This window comes from Strigops habroptila, chromosome 10 (assembly GCF_004027225.2).
Source record: "Strigops habroptila isolate Jane chromosome 10, bStrHab1.2.pri, whole genome shotgun sequence".
Classification (NCBI taxonomy): domain Eukaryota; kingdom Metazoa; phylum Chordata; class Aves; order Psittaciformes; family Psittacidae; genus Strigops; species Strigops habroptila.
In genome coordinates this window covers 8,920,976-8,938,555 of record NC_046359.1, presented here as the reverse complement: position 1 = coordinate 8,938,555, position 17,580 = coordinate 8,920,976, and the positions used below count along the sequence as shown (strand labels likewise).

The window sequence follows — 17,580 nt, the reverse complement described above, 5'->3', positions numbered from 1 at the left end:
ATGTAAAATAAGCAAAAATATTAAAAAAAGCTGGAAAGATCTTACTCTTTTCAATGCACAAGGGATCAGAACTAATAAAAACATTGAAAGCATTAGCAAAAGAACTGGAAATAAAGAGCACTTTTTAAACAACATTGATTTACAAGTTACAATCACCTTGTGATCAATGAAGACAATACTTTAGAGAGTATTACTGTTGGAGAAATTTTCTTCAGAAAATTAAAGTGCAGGGCAGAACACAATCAGTTTTTAAAGCTGAAGATGACAGCTTGAAATTCAAAAACAGGCAAGGAGGTTCAAAGAAAATACATGAAGATTTATAATCTAGTTTAAATTTGTAAGAATTGTACAAAAGCCTGTTGTCATCTGCTACAATGGAGCTAAATATCTTCAGTATTTGTGGGTTCTTGTGGAGAAAACCAAGAGCATAAATATATATCCTTTAAAATAAAATCTTGAAAGTAATTTAGTAAAGGCTCATGAGTCAGGGTTGTTTCATGAGCAGGAATGCATCCAACAGGGGGCATGGTCTGGGTTGCACAGAAGCAGGACTGTCCTGTGTGTTTCCCATTGCAGCCTGTAGGTCAAAATAGGTTGGACCACTGCATCTGTAACTGCAGATCCACACTACAGTCTTTCTGAGGGGACACAGCAGCACAATGAAATGTAGTATCAGATTACTTCCATTGCTTTCTCACATGAAAAATGGCAGTGGCTACACCAGCTCAGATCAAAGATTCATTTAGCGTCGTATCCTATTTGCAGTCCATAGCTTCTGCCAGTAGCTCGTATAAATCAGTCTTGGAATGATATCTTCCAGGCTGCTGTCCTACTCCTGGTCACTTTCTCTGTGCCTCTTATGACATTGTAGACCTCCATGATATTCTCTTTTGACTGTTAATTTTTTTTCAGTCTATTTAAATGCTTCTGGCATGGGTGCTATTGATTATCCATTCACTCATTTTTGTATGTTTTCAGTTCTGCCATATTCTGCTCTGAGATGGAAAGGGTAGAATTGCACATGCTGTTGAAAATGAAGCACACCATGGATTTTTACGGCATTTGTACAACACTCTTTTCTGTGGGAGTTTTTTGTTCTATTCCTCTCTTAATAATTCCTAGCATTCAATTTATTTTTTTGATTGCTACTGAGCATTGAGTTGACATTTTCATAGAACTATCTATTATAACCCCAAGATCTTGTTTCTGTGTGGTAATAACTCGTCAAGACCATCACCGTTTGCGTAAAATTATTTTTCCCATGTACATTACCTTACATTTATCTACAATGAATTTCATTTTTCATTTTTTTATTAGTCATTCAGCATCCTGCAATCTTCAATGGTTTTTCCAGTTGGCCTTCATTTTTACCACCCTAAATAAAATCATATCACCAGCCAACTTTGTTATTTCACTGTTCATTTCTCTTTTCTGATGGTGAATACTCAAGTCCTAGCACAATTTCCTTTTGGGACTGCACTGAGAAAACTGATCATTTATTTCTGACCTTTGTTTTCTGTGTTTTAACCAGTTACTTGTCCACAAGGGAATTTTCCTTTTTATTCAGTAACAGTGTAATTTCTATTAAGAAACTGCCGAAGAAGCTTTTTTGATGTTTTAATACATTGAATAACTTAATTATCTTCCATAAACCTTGCCACCTCAGTACTTATTCCTTGGGTGCTCTAAAAAATGAACTTTTCCAGAATGTTTTGTAAAAGGGTAACAGACACTATAACAAAGCTAACAGCAATACTGTTGTTGCTGCTTGTTACCAGCCTTTCATTGTTACTGGTAATTATTACTGATATGTTAGCTTACCTGTATCTGGGTGACAGTAGTTGAGTAGAACTGGTTTATTTGGACACTAGAAGTAAATAGAGAGCTGATACAAAGAATAAGCTCAGTAGGAAGAGCCATCATTTTGACTGAGGGTAGGCTGTTATTTGAACTGTCGGTCAAAAGAAACATATAATTAGATACTGTGATTGCACACTAACACTAGGAATACAATTTCAAACTAACCAAGAAAGCAAATTTTAATTTTACATTCTGTATTGTCAAAAAGATGGTTGCCTAAATTGTGCATGATCCCCTATACAGATGAACCTTTGTGAAATGTCATATATTTGAAACTAGAAATAAGCTGATATGATCTCATCTTCAATTTGCAGATGAAGGCATCCATTCTATAAACTTAAATATAATTTCTTTTAATTCTTTTCCTGAGTTCACTGGTGCATTCTCCATTAAGGAGCTGATTATTTCATGGTATTTTACCCTTTCCATGATCTGTCAGTTTCTTGTTGTACACAACACAGGTGTTATGTGGTACATCACATGCTTGGTGTGAAGGCACCAAAAGCTCTGCAACTTCTTCAACCTCACTCCCTCTTTTGGAGTTTAACTGGTTGTGTCAAAGGCCAGCTGTGAAATGGGGCAGTTGTGTAACCTTGAATCAGACTTCTGTGAGAAGAGCTGTATGAGGAAGAGCTTCAGGAAGCCTTGTCAGAAGTCTCCATCTCACCCATTCTTGATGGATCCGTTGGCTTGGGAGCTGCATTTGAGCTCAAGTCCTTACCTTTGTTCTATCCCTGGGCTGTGTTTTTAGGTATGCGGTGTCTGGTTGTATATCTTCTTGAACCTGACCTTGACTTGCTGGCTTGATTTCCTGGCCTGACCTGGGACCAGCATTATCCTTATGGACTTGCTTGGTGACCACTGGTCTGTGGATTACCATTGCTATACCTGCCCTGCTCGCCTTGCTGAGGTGTGGTGGGTCTGAGCCCCTGTTGGCCAGACCATGGCTGTTGTTTCCCATAACATCCCCATTGGCTTCTGGCTTCCCTTTCCTTCCCCTGCTGTGCTGCGCCTTACCGCCTGAGTGCTCAATATTTCTAGGTGTCGGGCTGTCTAGTCATGGGTATTTCCCTTGGCATGCTGCTGTCCATACAGAAATCCCAAACAAGTGTGCATGTTCTCAAATTCCACTAAGTCAAAAAGGAGGAGAGCAGAGCCATGCTGGAGCTGATCAGTACAACTGGCTTTTAATTTGTGAACATTTCTTAGATCATTTGCTGAAACTGCACTCGACTGGATCTGCCGCTCATGCGGAAGCCTACGCTGCAGGATCTGTGACACCGAAACTTGGTTTTCTGGAGCAGCTTTTCTTCCCCTTATGTGTGCAGGCTTAAACCCAGAAGTCCCTGCCTTCAGCTACAGATAAGCCAGTTCCAGCCAGTTGTTATCACTGCAGGTCACACTGAGTCCCTTTAATGGGGTAGAAACCAGCTCATGATGGGGTTTTGCTGGGGATGTTGTGGTTAGTGCCTAGTGGTTTCCCTGTGCGCGAGGAGTACATATGCAGGGAGACCTTTTGCTATCCTTTATCTTGAACACTTTGATGCTGTACAAGGTATCACTGTGTGTCTCCTGTGTATCACTCGCTAGGCTTTCAGCAGTCTCATTAAATTGTCTTTTTTTTCTTTTTTTTTTTCCCCCTATGTTTTGCTGTCTGGCAGAATCATCACAATTGTTTTTATCTCTTTTTTGCTGACTTCACTTCTTATTGTTAATATGAACTATGCTAGCTTTAGTGTTCAAGTTTGCTCCTTTGTCTGAAAATCAGAGAGCAAACCATAAGAGGGAAGAGTATATTGTGAGAATTAAGAGAAGGGTGAAGTTTATGTAGAGATCAGGAGAGGAAACATGAAGGGGGAAAGGTAATTACAGAAGTTAGCTGGGTAGCAAGATAATGAAGGGAGAATTTGGGTGAAATAAGAAAGAGTGTGGATGTAAATGATGCTGGATCTCAGAAAACAGAAACAGATGATTCTTTCATGATAAAGCTTGAAAGAGAAAGCCTAATAAACGTTGTCCCTACCCGATTCCAAATTCCAGACATTTAAAATAGATCAAGTGCTATTTTTTTGCATTTTTAAAATTTTTAGTTAATAGAAGCCTCCTGGCTTTTTTGCACAGAAAAATTTTTCACTGAGAAGAAAGGAGTTAAAAATAAATGTCCCTTCTATCATCTTTGTCAAGTACTTCTGATATTCTACCTGTCACAGAGACATTACACCCTTTTCAGCCAAATGGCAACTCTTAATATCCTCTCTTACTTTCATTTGTAGTCCTTGCAACAGTGACAAGTCAATTTCTTTTTCTGAACATCTGAGTTTTCCATATACTTTAATTACCTGAGATCCATAGACAGTTTGCAAACCGTATTTGAGTCTCAAGAAAATGATTTATTTTTTTAAGGTTTAGCCTATTTAATATTGTTATCCATAGTGCAAAATCTCAGCTTACTTTAGAGATTTGCAGCATAGATGTCTCTACCAAAGCTAGTATTCCTAAATTCCCAAAACAGAGAGAAACAGACCCTTTTAGGCACAATTTATCTGACATATTTATATCTTTTCATATCTACTTTAGGATGAATTGAATCAAACCATAAAAGTTCTCATTTTTCTCACTAGAATATAACACAACCTGTTTAGATGAGTCTAGCTGTCAAATAAATGCCATTCTCATGGTCTAAATTAGATAGGCATCATAAAGAATAAGTATCATTACCAACAGGTAGAAAAGTTTTATAAATGTGTGCATCTGCATATATGTGTCTGGGGAGGAAAGCAATGTGCTCTGTGAAATCTTTGCAGGTAAAGATGGACAGTTAAAAAAGGAAAGCTAAAGGCAGAGCATACCAGTTGTATTTTTGGAAAGTAAGTGGGATCTTTTAAGTTATGTCTCTTTTTTTAAGTGCAGAAGTGCAACCTCCACACTTAAAAAAAAATAATAATTTAGCTTTATATGGAAATTTTCACTACTTTGAGACTGCTGGGCTTATATTGCAGACGTTTTCCCTCCTACTGTGTTGAATCAAGCAAAGTCCTTAAAGTGAAGATAGTTGAATAAATACCTTTTTTCTTCACTTCTATGTATTTTTCATTACATGGCTGCAAATTGCTAAAATGGTCTGAGAGGTCTCTGACAGTCAGTCTGCATTTTACAAATCACAACTAGTCTAAATGTAAATATAATGGAATTTGAAACGTTAGCTTTATGTAATTTTCAATCTGTTGAAAGACTCCTGTAGCCGTGTCCGCTCTTAAATAGCTGACTTAAAGGAAAGACTCCGTTATCGTTATCATCTATATGAAAATGTAGTTCAAATGAAAACAGTAGGTTAGCTCCTAATATCCCTATTCAGTTTTCATTCACTTAAACAGTTATGTGGATGAGAATAGGTGTTTTGACTGATTAGAGATTTCAGGATCAGGTCTATAGTCATTATGACTAATGTTTTCTGATTAACTAGTCATGCATATCAAAATAATTGGTCTGTGCTATCACTAACATGTATAAAGCTCCCACAGCATGTTCATCATTAACAATAGAGAAAAAAGGAGGTAATTCAGGTCCTAAGGAGCTTAAAAATCTAAATGGGGAGACAGTACAAAACACTGGGATACGCATCAGAGAAAGCTACTTTCTCTTTTTATATAAAACACTAAAAGGAGAGAACAGTTAGTTTTTGTGATGGGGTATTTGTGAAGAAATTAGCTTTGACGAGTAGAAAGAGAGGGTTCCTCACCGGGATGAGAAGACAGGTCCCAACAGAGATCATAAATGAGCAGTCTTTTGCATTCATATCTTTTCTTTTTTTTTTTTCCTTAGTATTTTTTTTGGCCACTGAAAGCAACATAATTAAATAAACTTGACAGAGAAAACCACCAAGCACTTTACTAAAACTAGCCTGTAATAGATGGCTTTATCTGATGATATTTGAAAGTGAAAACTGCAAAATAGGGATTGTTTTTTGAATTCTTATTAAACTTTTTAAAGTTATACACCAACAAATTATGTGCCTCATACATTTACAATATACATATATATGTGTAATTCACATGTACAAGTACGTATATGTTCATACATATTAGCAATACATATTAGCTTGGTCCCTGTTAAATTTACTATGTTTAAAAATTACTGGAAATGTTGGAGGTATAAGATGATGAATAAATTGTTTTTGAAAGTGAACAACAAATTCTGTCTATCAAGCAGTCCCACTCCTGCTTTTAAACTAGGAAAATTCTATATCAGACTTCTGATATTCAGGTTTGGGCAATTTATTGTATACATCTCTAAAACCAAACAGGAGGAAGCAGTTGGTCTGATCTTATACAACCTGCAGTGTGGCTTTTTCAAACCTTCCTCATTTCTTTTCTATGGATAATTTGAAAGTCTACATCAACAAATAGCTAATACAGAAAATACACTAAAGAGAAAAGCAGAATCTGAATTAATAGCAAAAACATTGAGAAAGATTTTAAGGGAGACCAATGAGAATACATGAATCTGTGATATGTGTGTCTTGGATCGTTAAACTGTAAGCTCTGAACATACAGTGTCAGATCGAACAGCCTTCTCATTTTTTACTTCGAGATTTTATAACTACCCGTGTTAATACTTTTCCCCTTGAATTTTTGGCTTAGGGACTTGTGGCTCCATCTCCACAACCACTTCTTTCTGCCATTTTACTTTTATCCTTCTACAGACTTTTTCACAGCTCTTTCTCATGACTTGATCATTTCCTTAGAAGGCTAAGCCAAGGTTATGATAGTGGGCCGCGTACCTTTGGCACACTTGAACACAGATAACTAAGCCTGAGGTGGAAATGTCAAGGAAAAATCCTTACAGAAGAGCTTGTGGAGAGGAGGTTACAATACTTAGGATATTTTTGTGACTCCTGATACTTTGTCTTGCTCCAACACTTTTCTCTTGATTTTTCTGTCATCTTCTTACTCTACTATTTCCCTCAGACGCGCTTTTGATATTTCCAAGCGGGAAGATATTAAGTTTCTCCAACTCTTGCAGGCTTCACTCAAATAAGAACATTGGTAGAAGAAGTGGCAATTAGCACCATGGCACACTTTTAATTACATGGTATTCATAATGAATATAGCTGGGAATTATTTCTTATTTAGTACAAAATGTACTAGAGAAAAAAAATCACTGTTGGTTTTTTTTTTGACCTCTCATCCATTCTTGACTGACAGAGATGCTGTCTCCCAGCACTGGAGGATATGAAACTTGTCCTTAACCCCACCTCTGTTGACTTAGTTTGAGTAATTCAATTTACATAGGCCTTAAATTCAGGTTTTTAAAGACATTATTTCTTAATGTATTAGAAAGGAGTTGTGATGAATTTAGGTTAATATGTTACTCTATCTTTTCTGTCATGTAACTTGATGGGTAATATAGATGATAGGTAATAAAAATTGAAATAATGTATTTCTAACACTGTAGCTTGACCTGAGGCTATAACTTACTAGAGCTATCTCAGTAAGTTAGCCTATGCATACTTCTGCTTTGAGTTCTGGAAAGTCTTGGAACCTTCAGTAGCTGTTCTTGATCAATTAGTTTCTTGCTTTATGTTTTACTGCATTTTTTTGTTGGGAAATTTTGTTAGGAAAATATCAGTACTACATATTTTTTGTAGTTTAAAAACAGACACAAAAGCAAAACAAGAAAAAACCTTGAACAAATCAGACTTATTTTCTGCTTGCTCCCAAATGGATAATTCTAAATTTGCTACTATATGAGACATTTCTATAATTTATATTCTTTAAAAGTAAATGGCCTCCTTATTAAATGGAATCACAAAACTATTGAAATAACTTCTAGAACTCACAGAAAATAAATAATAGGAAGAACGGAGGGAGAACTTGGGGATATTTTTAAAAAGTAAATTTTTACTTTTACTTTTAGAAGTAAAAGGAAAAGTATAGGAATTTTCAACCTAAAAGCTTAATGGAAGTTCCTAATAATGCTTGGAGGAAAAATCTAACACTTGCAAGTATCTGAAAGAATCCAAGAACAAGAGTAATAACTAGCAATTTATCAAAAACCAGATCATATTGAACTGTGGAGAGAAGAAAGCAGTAGATATCATATATTCATCTTTATAAGGTTTTTCACAATTTAGCATGATACTGTCATTAGCAAACTGGGAGTCCAGATATAGATAAAAATACAGTAGGGCTGCTGTGGATTTGTCTACTAATCTGTAGCTGGGGAATAGTTATTACTAGTTCATCATCAAAAAGGAGGGATATATTGAATGGGGCTGCCCTACATCTGGTATTAATAATATTATCATTAATAAGCTGGAGGATGGACTAGACACAATATTTCTTAAAGCTGCAGACATCACCAAGCTAGGAGGGACTGCAGATAGATGGGAGGACAGCCTGGAAACATAAAATGATCACAGCAAATTGGAAATGTAGTCTAGAAAAAAACACCGTTTTGCCCAGAAGAGGCCAGCACAGGGTATTGCACTTGGCTGGCAGTATTCAGCAACATAAAGACAGAATGGACTACAACAAATAAAGTAGACAGGGGTTTGGAGGTTAATTTTAAATCATAGACTGAACAGTAACCAGGAACAGTTACGCCCATAATGTTAAGTGAAATATTATACGGGAACAGATAAACAGAAATATAACCTTCAAAATTAAAAAAAAAGAAAAAAGAAAAAAGAAAGGGAACAAGACCAAGAACCCTATTGTGCTCAGCATGGCAAAGTCTTTAGCTGTAAAATTATGACAAGCTTAGGGAGCTGCACCTAACACGATTTAAAGTAAAATCCAAGAGAAATAGTTTGAGCTCTAGGGAGTATTACATGTAAGAGTGGGTTGGGGTTGAATAACCTATGAAACAGAAAAACAATACAAAAACCTGCTGCAAAGGGAAAGAAAACTGATTGGTTTCTTTTATCTTTAAGGATAAGAGGCTCAAAGTAAATAGCTTCTGAAAAGACATGCTAATGTACCAGCTAGTGTGGGAAAGCTAAAGAGTGTCCACATCACCACCTAGATTGTTGATGGTCAAAGGGGACTATTATGGGACCCTTTCCCACAAAAAAATATTTGGAATGTGGACCTGAAAATTGAGATTGCTGTGACCTTATCTTCTCAGGAAAGAGTAAGTGCACATACAGCACATTTGGTTTTCCCTCAGTCTTCCTCTGTCCACCAATGTGTGTAACTGCAAAGAAGACTAGTAGTTGTAATTTAATGTAATTATTTATGGTGTTAATGCTCATGTTCAGTATCAGAATCAGCATTTATAAGGGGAATTCTGTTTTTTCAACTTTTAATTTGCTGTGTCTGCACATTCTTGCTGAGTGCCAATATTATAAAATATTAATGGGAAGCTTTATGAAATCTTACAGACCATGATTGAATGAGGAAGGACGAGGTTCTAAGGTTGGTTATGCAGCAATTTCAGTGATTCCTGGCACGGTGCCATAATTACATTTCTTGTTGATATTGCTATGTCAGAGCTGATGCATGAAGCAGATTTCTTTGTTCCTGTTCCTTTCAGTTCCCCTTTCTGAAAAAGGGATTCAAGGGGATGAAGTCGCAGCCAAGGGCCATGCTAAAATACACAGTAACATTAACAAGTTAGTAAAGAGTTTAATGCTGGCCATCAGTGTAATACTGTATGCTGACTTTTAGCATCTGCATTTTTAATTCAGTCTTCACTATTCCTGGTGATGCTGCTCACGATATACACCTAATGATGTAACTGCACTTTGTGAGAATGAAATCAGCACATCTGCATAAAATGGTGAATGGTTTGCTGAAAATCTCCATTTACACATTCCTGCTACAGTTCAGGATACTTTTTATATTCATGAAAAAAAGGAAAAAAAATGAAAAGTGCTAACAAAAATGAATATTGAGCTAACATAGTCTGGTTTTGCATGGAGTAAGTATCAAGCTAATGCATAAGATTTATGCTCTATAGTAAATCAGCAGCGTGTCTCATTTTAGGCATCTCCAATGACTGCTGTTTTTTACTGCAGTATTCAGTCGTGCTGATTTATGCCATACTATCCTATGAATATTTTGCAGAGTATTATCAATAATATGATTGTATCTCTGGGTCCAGATGGAATGAGCTTAGAACACAAAGCAGGCAGAAAGCATGATTCCTTCTCTCAAGTAGTTTACTGCTTGAAATAAACTTGATATGAAATGTGAGACAGGGATGCAAGACATCAGTGATTGGGGGCCTGGATCTGGAAAAGTGTCAGCTCAGCTAACAAGATATTTTATTCTGTAAGAGCTTATGTACTTGATAACATGGTTCTGTTTGACTGAAACGGTTTCATTAGAGTCATGGCAGGTGAGTAGGGCCAAATTAGAACAGTGAGTAGTGACATCACAGATCTACTCAGGATAAGTGCTTTTAATTGTCAAGTCAAGTCTCATTAGACTGCCCACATAAGAAATTGTAGCAATGGGAGAGGACTGGTGATACCGAGATAGGTAAAGAGCTCTGGTGTCACTTACTGCACTTCAGACCAAGTCAGGAATAATTGGCTGAAATCGTCTTGTTTATTGTGGGTCTCTACTAGCAATGGCATTCTTCCTTACTTAACTCATGTAGCATTTCCTTTGAACTGTGCTAAAGGTACTGCCCTTTTGTTTTATTGATTGACCTGCTGATCCTGCATATAAGAACCGCCAAAGATAAAATTCAATCATTTGCAAGTGTACTTGTCCTCATTTGCAATACTGTAGCTTACATTTCTGTTGTGGATTCTAGCTCCAGTAAAGTCTAATCCAGACGTGCAATAAGTCCTATTGTTAGGACCCTCAGGCAAAATATGAGTGACTAGAGATCCAAATGTCCAAAATTTTGTCATCTTTAGTTTGGATTCACCTCTCAACATTGTACCATACGTTAAATAGTTCAGTACAAATGTTTTTTTCTTTAGTTGAACTATTTTAATCTCAAAACTATGGTTTTGACTAATTTGAGAAGTGTGCTCTCAACCTCTTAAGTTGCACTTATTCATATGAAAAGTTTATGTATATGAATGTATGGATGTATGTTAATATTCTGAATTCAGTTTAAATTCTGTTATGCTTTATGTTCTGCTGTGATCATTAATGATCCCCAGGGAGGCCTAGTGAAAACACTTGATAGATCAGTTGGCTAAAATTATATTGGGTACATCACTGATGTACTCCTGTGTAGCTTGCATTTCTGAAAACTTGAAAAAGTGTTATAAAAATTCTTCTTTCAGCAGCGTACATCTGCTTTGAAGACATTTAGATACTTTTTCTTAGAAAAAAAGGTTTTTGGATGAGATGGTTCTCTGAAGTTGAGTTTTGGAAACTAGTTGCACATTTGTTGTGGCACATCTATGAAGAGGCATAATGCGAAATTGATAGGTATTTTCCTTGGCAGAACACAGGGTCTGACCCTTATCATGTGAAGGACATGTAAAAATAAAGCAAGTCAGTCATGTTTTAAAATAGTATTCCACATCTACTGCAGTAGGATTCAAATATATGCCAATAGTGTATTGCTGATAAATGTAGGGAGAAGTAGGAGAACGGGGAAGAAGACAGTGAAAAACTTGACCTCTAAGGGGGTGCTGTTGATTCTGAAGTTCACCACTCTTCATGGGTCAAATCTCCACAACCATTCCTTTTGATATGGGGAAAAATCTGTTCAGAATTTCTGATCTCAGTTCAGCTTCTGATCATAAACTCTGAACTTGGAGATGTTTAGTCTAGATTAAAACCGTGCAATGAATCTTCTGTCATGTTCTAAGGAATAGCAATAGACATTCTAAAAAGTGATTTACTCAAAACAGTGATCAGGATTGCATGTGAAATTAAATTCATTAGCATTGCCCCAGGCTTACACAATTCTCTGCATATCATCTTCTGTTCCACAGTTTCACAGAACAGAACAGAATGTGTTTCATTTAATTTTCCTTGAAAATTTACTTGGCCTAATATCTTGGCAGCAGTTTTCAAACTTTGCTATGTTATACGGCTGCCAGGAAGAATAAAGAAATGGTTCCCAGTCTTCCATGAATAAAACTAAATTTCCTGAATTAAATATTTGTTTTCTTGCTGTGATATCAGTAAAACCAATCTCTTAAACTTCATCCAAGGAAATTTTCATGCAATTTGAACTCACTAAAACTTGCAGTTAGACAAATTTAGACTAGAAGGAAGATGCAAATTATGGACAGCTGAGGTAATTAATCTCATAGATGACTTGCCAAAGATTACAGTTGGTGCTCATCAGCGATAAGCTCAAACTCAAGACAGGATGCATTTTCTAGCAGCTATGGTGTAGTTCACCAGTAACTATTGATCAAGAAGCAGGAGTTACTGAAAGGTGTTAAGAAATAGACCAGGCAAGGTAAGATGATCAGAAAGCAGTTTCCAGGCCTGAAAATTAGTCAACTTTTTTTTCCTTTACTCACCACTTACAAGTCAAATAGAAACCTCTCAGAACAGTTTGTTGCTGATTTTCAGTATATATAAAAAGTTTCATTTTTTGTTATTTGGTTTTTGTTTTTTCTTCCTGATAGGTGCAGCTAGTTACAACAGCTTCTATGTTTTTTGCAAAAGTCTCTGCCAATCTGTGAAACCTGGGAAACTCAGGGTCCGCTGCAGTGAGTGTAAACAAGGAACATTGACGTTGGCAAGGGTAAGTTTTTTTGTTTGCTTCAAGGCTTTGGAGTATATGGTAATGATATATCTCATGTTACCTATTTGCATACATGTGGCTATGTATATATATATTTCTACTTATTTTTTTTTCTTGCTGATCATAACTTAGAAGAGCAATTCAAAAGATTGTTTCACTCAATTATCTCCATTATTTGCAGCTCACATAAAGAACACATTGCAGACTACAGCTCCAATACTCTTAGCTTTAAATTTTAAGAACTAATGATTAACCTGGTAGTATGTACCACGTATGCAAATGTGTGTGTGTTAAAGACTTGGAATTACAGATGCTTATACATCTGTAATGTATAGCTTGGAGCAATTGTTAAGGCCACAGAAAGACCTCAATTCATGTCTTGATTGTGAACATTATGGAATGAGACAAGCTGAGATTAAGTGGCTCTGCAGCTGGGAATCTTAATCTCTCCAACCTAGCTGCTGCATGTAAAGTCAAGGGAAAGTTGTTGTGCTGGCACAGAAAGTTAGTAGATCTGTCAAGCTTGGTTTTCATTCTAGAATGAGAGAGTGTTGTTTGACTTGAATGTACAGTAGTGTAAAGTTTTGGAGGGGCTTTTCATTGTAAGTGTTGCTGAATTTCACTGGTTGTATACTGGGGAATAAGAGTCCTTCCTTTCTCATAAGTCAGTGTTTGTCAACCAGGTTTGATTTGTAAGAGGCTTAAGTTTTGCAGGCGACTGAGCTTTACCATGATATAGTTTGGGAGTGGGCTTTCAAATTTGGCACATGGTTAAGTGTTTAAATTTGTCTTTCAAGGTGGTTTAAAGTGGTTAATTACAGCTTCATGTCCTTGATGTAGCTCATTGCTTCAGTGCCATTACATGTAATAGTACGTGAGACTTTAAAAAGCCGGATCCTATATTCTCACTGAAAAGAATAAACTGTAGAAGAGAAATTGCCTCTAATGTACATTTTCAATGGTGTAATGGATAAAATACAGATGACATTGTATTCAGCTTGAATACTAGCAGTGAGTGCTGAAAGACATTGCTGTTATCATTAGATGAGTTTGAACTTTGTGTATTGCATTGGCAGCACAAAACATGTGCCCTTTGCTAGACTCAGTGGCTTTTGTCAGCATGCCCACTTTTGGAAATTATTACTATCCCACTTGTGCCTTTTGGTTTGGAATCATTATATTCCTTGTATCAAGTAGATTTCGATAAATTCCCAAACTTTTCAGTTTTTACACTATCTGCTAAATAATAGCCTTCATTTTGGAGACTTAAAAAAAACCCAAACAAACAATCTCTTCATTGTCTCCCAAGAATTCCTCAGAATTCATCATAGCTCTATGATAAAACTCTATTATAAAAAGTTCCACTATGGCGTATTCTAAATACACTTTTTGTATCTGATTGTCTGGAATGCATGAGGGGTCTACCTTCTTTTGGCAAACACACGGTCAATAACACAATAAATATACACAAGCTGATAATTCCCATTGAATGAGCAGAGTGCAGCTGCATATTTTACAGCAGATATGAAAAGAAGGTAACTGGAAACTCGTAGTGTAGTGACTGACGATTTTCAAGATTGATTCAAAAAATCCCAGCTTTCAGAAGATTTGAGAAGGTTCCTCAGCATAAAAATACAAAAGAGAAAGGGGAAATATCTTTTAAAGATTATCAAATGGTAATTTTTGTCTGGTTTAGTTTTTAAATGATCGTCTACAAAAATAATTTGTATTTAAGGTTCTTGTTACTTTCTCCTCAAAACAAAGTCTTTTGTTATTCTTTTCCTCTTCAATTGAAGCAAAGCACAGTACTAAGGACAGTGAGTGTGCCATTCCAGCACTTTGGGCTAGCAGTCCTCAGGACTTTCGAAGTGCAGTATTTGCAATATGAGCACACTTGCTGTCATGAATGTGCTATGCAACAGTCAATTTGTTTTATAAATACATACCATCTACCTCAGTCCTGTGGTTATGAAGTTAGGTGCAGATTTGGCATGTCCCTGGCCCTTGTGGCCTCTTTTCTTCTCACTTTCTGGTTCATCTTCCAAGGAGACAGAAAATAATTCCAGCTGGCGAAGCTTGAAATATGTACTAAGTCCCGTTTACTTTTCAGTATGGTGTAGAGACTTCTCTGCATTAATGCTAGGCAAAAGCGTGGTCCTCCCAGAAAGTGCGTTGTATCTGCTCTGCTTTCTTCAGTGCATTGCAGTAGGCAAGTTATGTCAGGCTGAAAATATTACTGTCAAGCACTTGGCTTTTGTGCACATATTAAAAAAAAATAGCGTAAGTTAGTATACTACCCCAAACCTTTGATTTTTCCCCTCCAATCCCACTGGGACTATGCCAGTGATTGCTGATAGACAGCATCTGTACTGGTACTACAACTGTTTTCCTTTTACAGAGAAATTAATTAAAATAAAGCTGACATAAGCAACCTATAAAAGAGCTTGTCTGTGCCACCATACTCCAGATTTGTTAGAAAAGCCTATATTTTTCAAGATTTTTTTTTCCCAATTCTCTGTAAACTCTGCCTGACCTTTACATGTCAAAACAGCAATGTTCTTGATAAGCTCTCTTGTGCCATAAGCAGCGAAGCACCATGTAAGCCAGCATTGGTTACACTAATTCTTTTATTAAGATGAAAGTGAATACCTGTGTAAAACCCACACAAAGATTTGGGCAGCCTTAACTTACTCTACATGCTAATCCTTTTCCTACCTAAGCCACAAATGACCAACCTAATTAAACTGAGCTTTCTTTTTTCATGGTGTGTTGACTGACATTTTAAAATATTACTTATTCATTTAAACAGTCTTATTCTAAAACCTTATTTAACTGTCATGCCTGTTTGCATAACATTATTTTAATACATGATGCTCAGAGTAGATTTATGATACTATATTTCTGTGAAGTTAAAAAGCCCAATGTTTTTGTTTTTACCAAAGACATCCATCTAAATATTAAATTTGTAATTTTCCAGTTGACACTTAGGTTGGTTTTTATGAACGTTTCATGAACTAATGCTTTATAGGAGATACATACCAGGTTGATTTAATTATAAGAAAACATCAGTCACTGCAGAATTATGACCTCTCCCTAGTTTCTCTAAATAATCAAGCACAAAAGGATGTCTGGAAAGATTGGGATGTGGGAGTCTTATGTAGACCACCTACAAACCTGTCAACAACTTTGTTCAAATAGCTTGAAAATGTTAGTCATTAGTTTCACACTATTTTATTTTTTTTGTTACTTTTAAGCTTTTAAATTATTTACTTCATATACATACAATGCTGCAATTTGTTTCAGAAACCATCATTCAGCTAATTAGGGTATTCCCTTTTCCAGGAAGAAACAAACAAACTGAACTACAAAAAAATCCTGATTGTAGAAATCACATTTAAAGTCCATTGTTTTTGAGCCATAGCAGTGTTAACATTCATAGCGTTAACTCAATATTGAAAAAGAAAACGTATACCTGCAAATGGAAGGCCTGATTCTGCAAATTGGTATACACCAAGCTATACACATAAAGTACACTTTTCAGTGTAACTGACTCTGTGACATACTCCTGGTATAGAAGACAGTAAAATTTGACTGGTTTGTCAGATATTCAACGAGAGTAAGAATCTGGATTGAAGTGCAGTAAATAGACTAGGTCTCCATACTCAGCCACAGGTGCTACAGTGAGGCCATTTCTACTGTGGGGACTCAAGACTCATTACTTGGAATCTTCACATTGTATCCTCGGTAGTACTGGTTGAGTTTTCAGTATATCCTCTAGTACAAAGACAAAAGGAGTTTTGCGTAGCTTCTGTAGTTTTCAAGTGTTCCTTATAGCTCACATAATTATTTCAGCTCTTTTCAGACATGGGAAGTTATATTCAGATCTGATTTAAATCCTTGCAGCAGATATGAGACTTAGTTTCTGGAATTTGCAGCACATTTGGATTTTATTCGGCAGTTGGTGCAGACAGTCCTATAGCTGTCCCTGCCTTCTGGGCTCCAGAGGAGCCTCCTGAGTTCACAGGTTTTGCTAAACCGTCTCTGCCGCAGAACTGCTCTTCCATTGTGATATTAGAGAAATTGCTTTCATTTATCACTTTTAATCTTAAAACTAACAGAAATGGACATTTACTGATTTTTGTTTCTCTGGCGCCATGAAAGGCTTGTCATTTGGGTACCTTGTCAGTCAGCGTGGGCTGTGTGGTACATCACAGCTGCGCAAGGGAAAAGTGCTAGAGTCTTTTGAGTGCCTTTTAGTCACTGACAAATAACAGGTCAAAGTAGTTTAAGTGGTGTTCCTAATAGATGATAGTGTAGTAATTTAAATTTGCTACTTTCATATTTCCTAGGAGGAGAAAGATCTTTAATACTGTAATTTTCTTCAAGTTCATACTTCCTATTTTAATTGAGTTATTTAAGTAAGGCGGTTTCTTTTTAATGAATGTAAACTTAGAAGAGATGTTCAGTAATATAAAATAAAAAGGCAGTTTACTTCTGATCTCTCTTTCTTTAATATATCATTGTGAAACTCCATTCCACAGTGCATGACCTCTCACCACTGCTCATTTCCGATCACATATTTTTCCTGGAATTAATTAGCTGTATCCTGGCTTGGTGACAGAGAAGGAAAGAAGTACCACTTACTGCATCCAAGCAAGGCTGACTGAAAAAGAGAAAGGGACAAGTAGCCCTTCTGCAATTATGATGCCCTTGCTGCTGAGTCAGCTTCTCCCTACTGCTGTTTACCATTGCTGGGGTAATATTGCAAGCAGGTTACAAAAAATCAATTTGGCATTTGAAGCTAAACTGTAAAATAAACATCCAGTGGAGTGCAATGTGATAAAGAGTGATCTCATTCAAAAGCTGGGGAGATATTAAAAATGTGATTGAATTTTTGAGACTGAATGACATAGTTATTTGTCTCTCCAAAATTCCGTGTTTGCTGTGAGGATAAAAATGGTTTTGATATATCTTAGCTTACACATTACAAACTCTATGTGTTAAAATACTTCTGTTGAGTTCTGTGCATAAGAAAGTTACCAC

At 36.3% G+C, this 17,580-nt stretch overlaps 1 protein-coding gene across 1 annotated transcript in view; it reads left to right on the top strand.

Moving 5' to 3' along the window:
* PRKN (parkin RBR E3 ubiquitin protein ligase) overlaps positions 1 to 17,580 on the top strand; it is a 568,831-nt gene that overhangs the window by 111,247 nt on the left and 440,004 nt on the right. Inside the window, exon 4 of the mRNA XM_030499430.1 lies at positions 12,419 to 12,537. Within this exon, the coding sequence (XP_030355290.1) occupies positions 12,419 to 12,537 (119 nt within the window). The remainder of the gene's footprint in view (positions 1 to 12,418; positions 12,538 to 17,580) is intronic.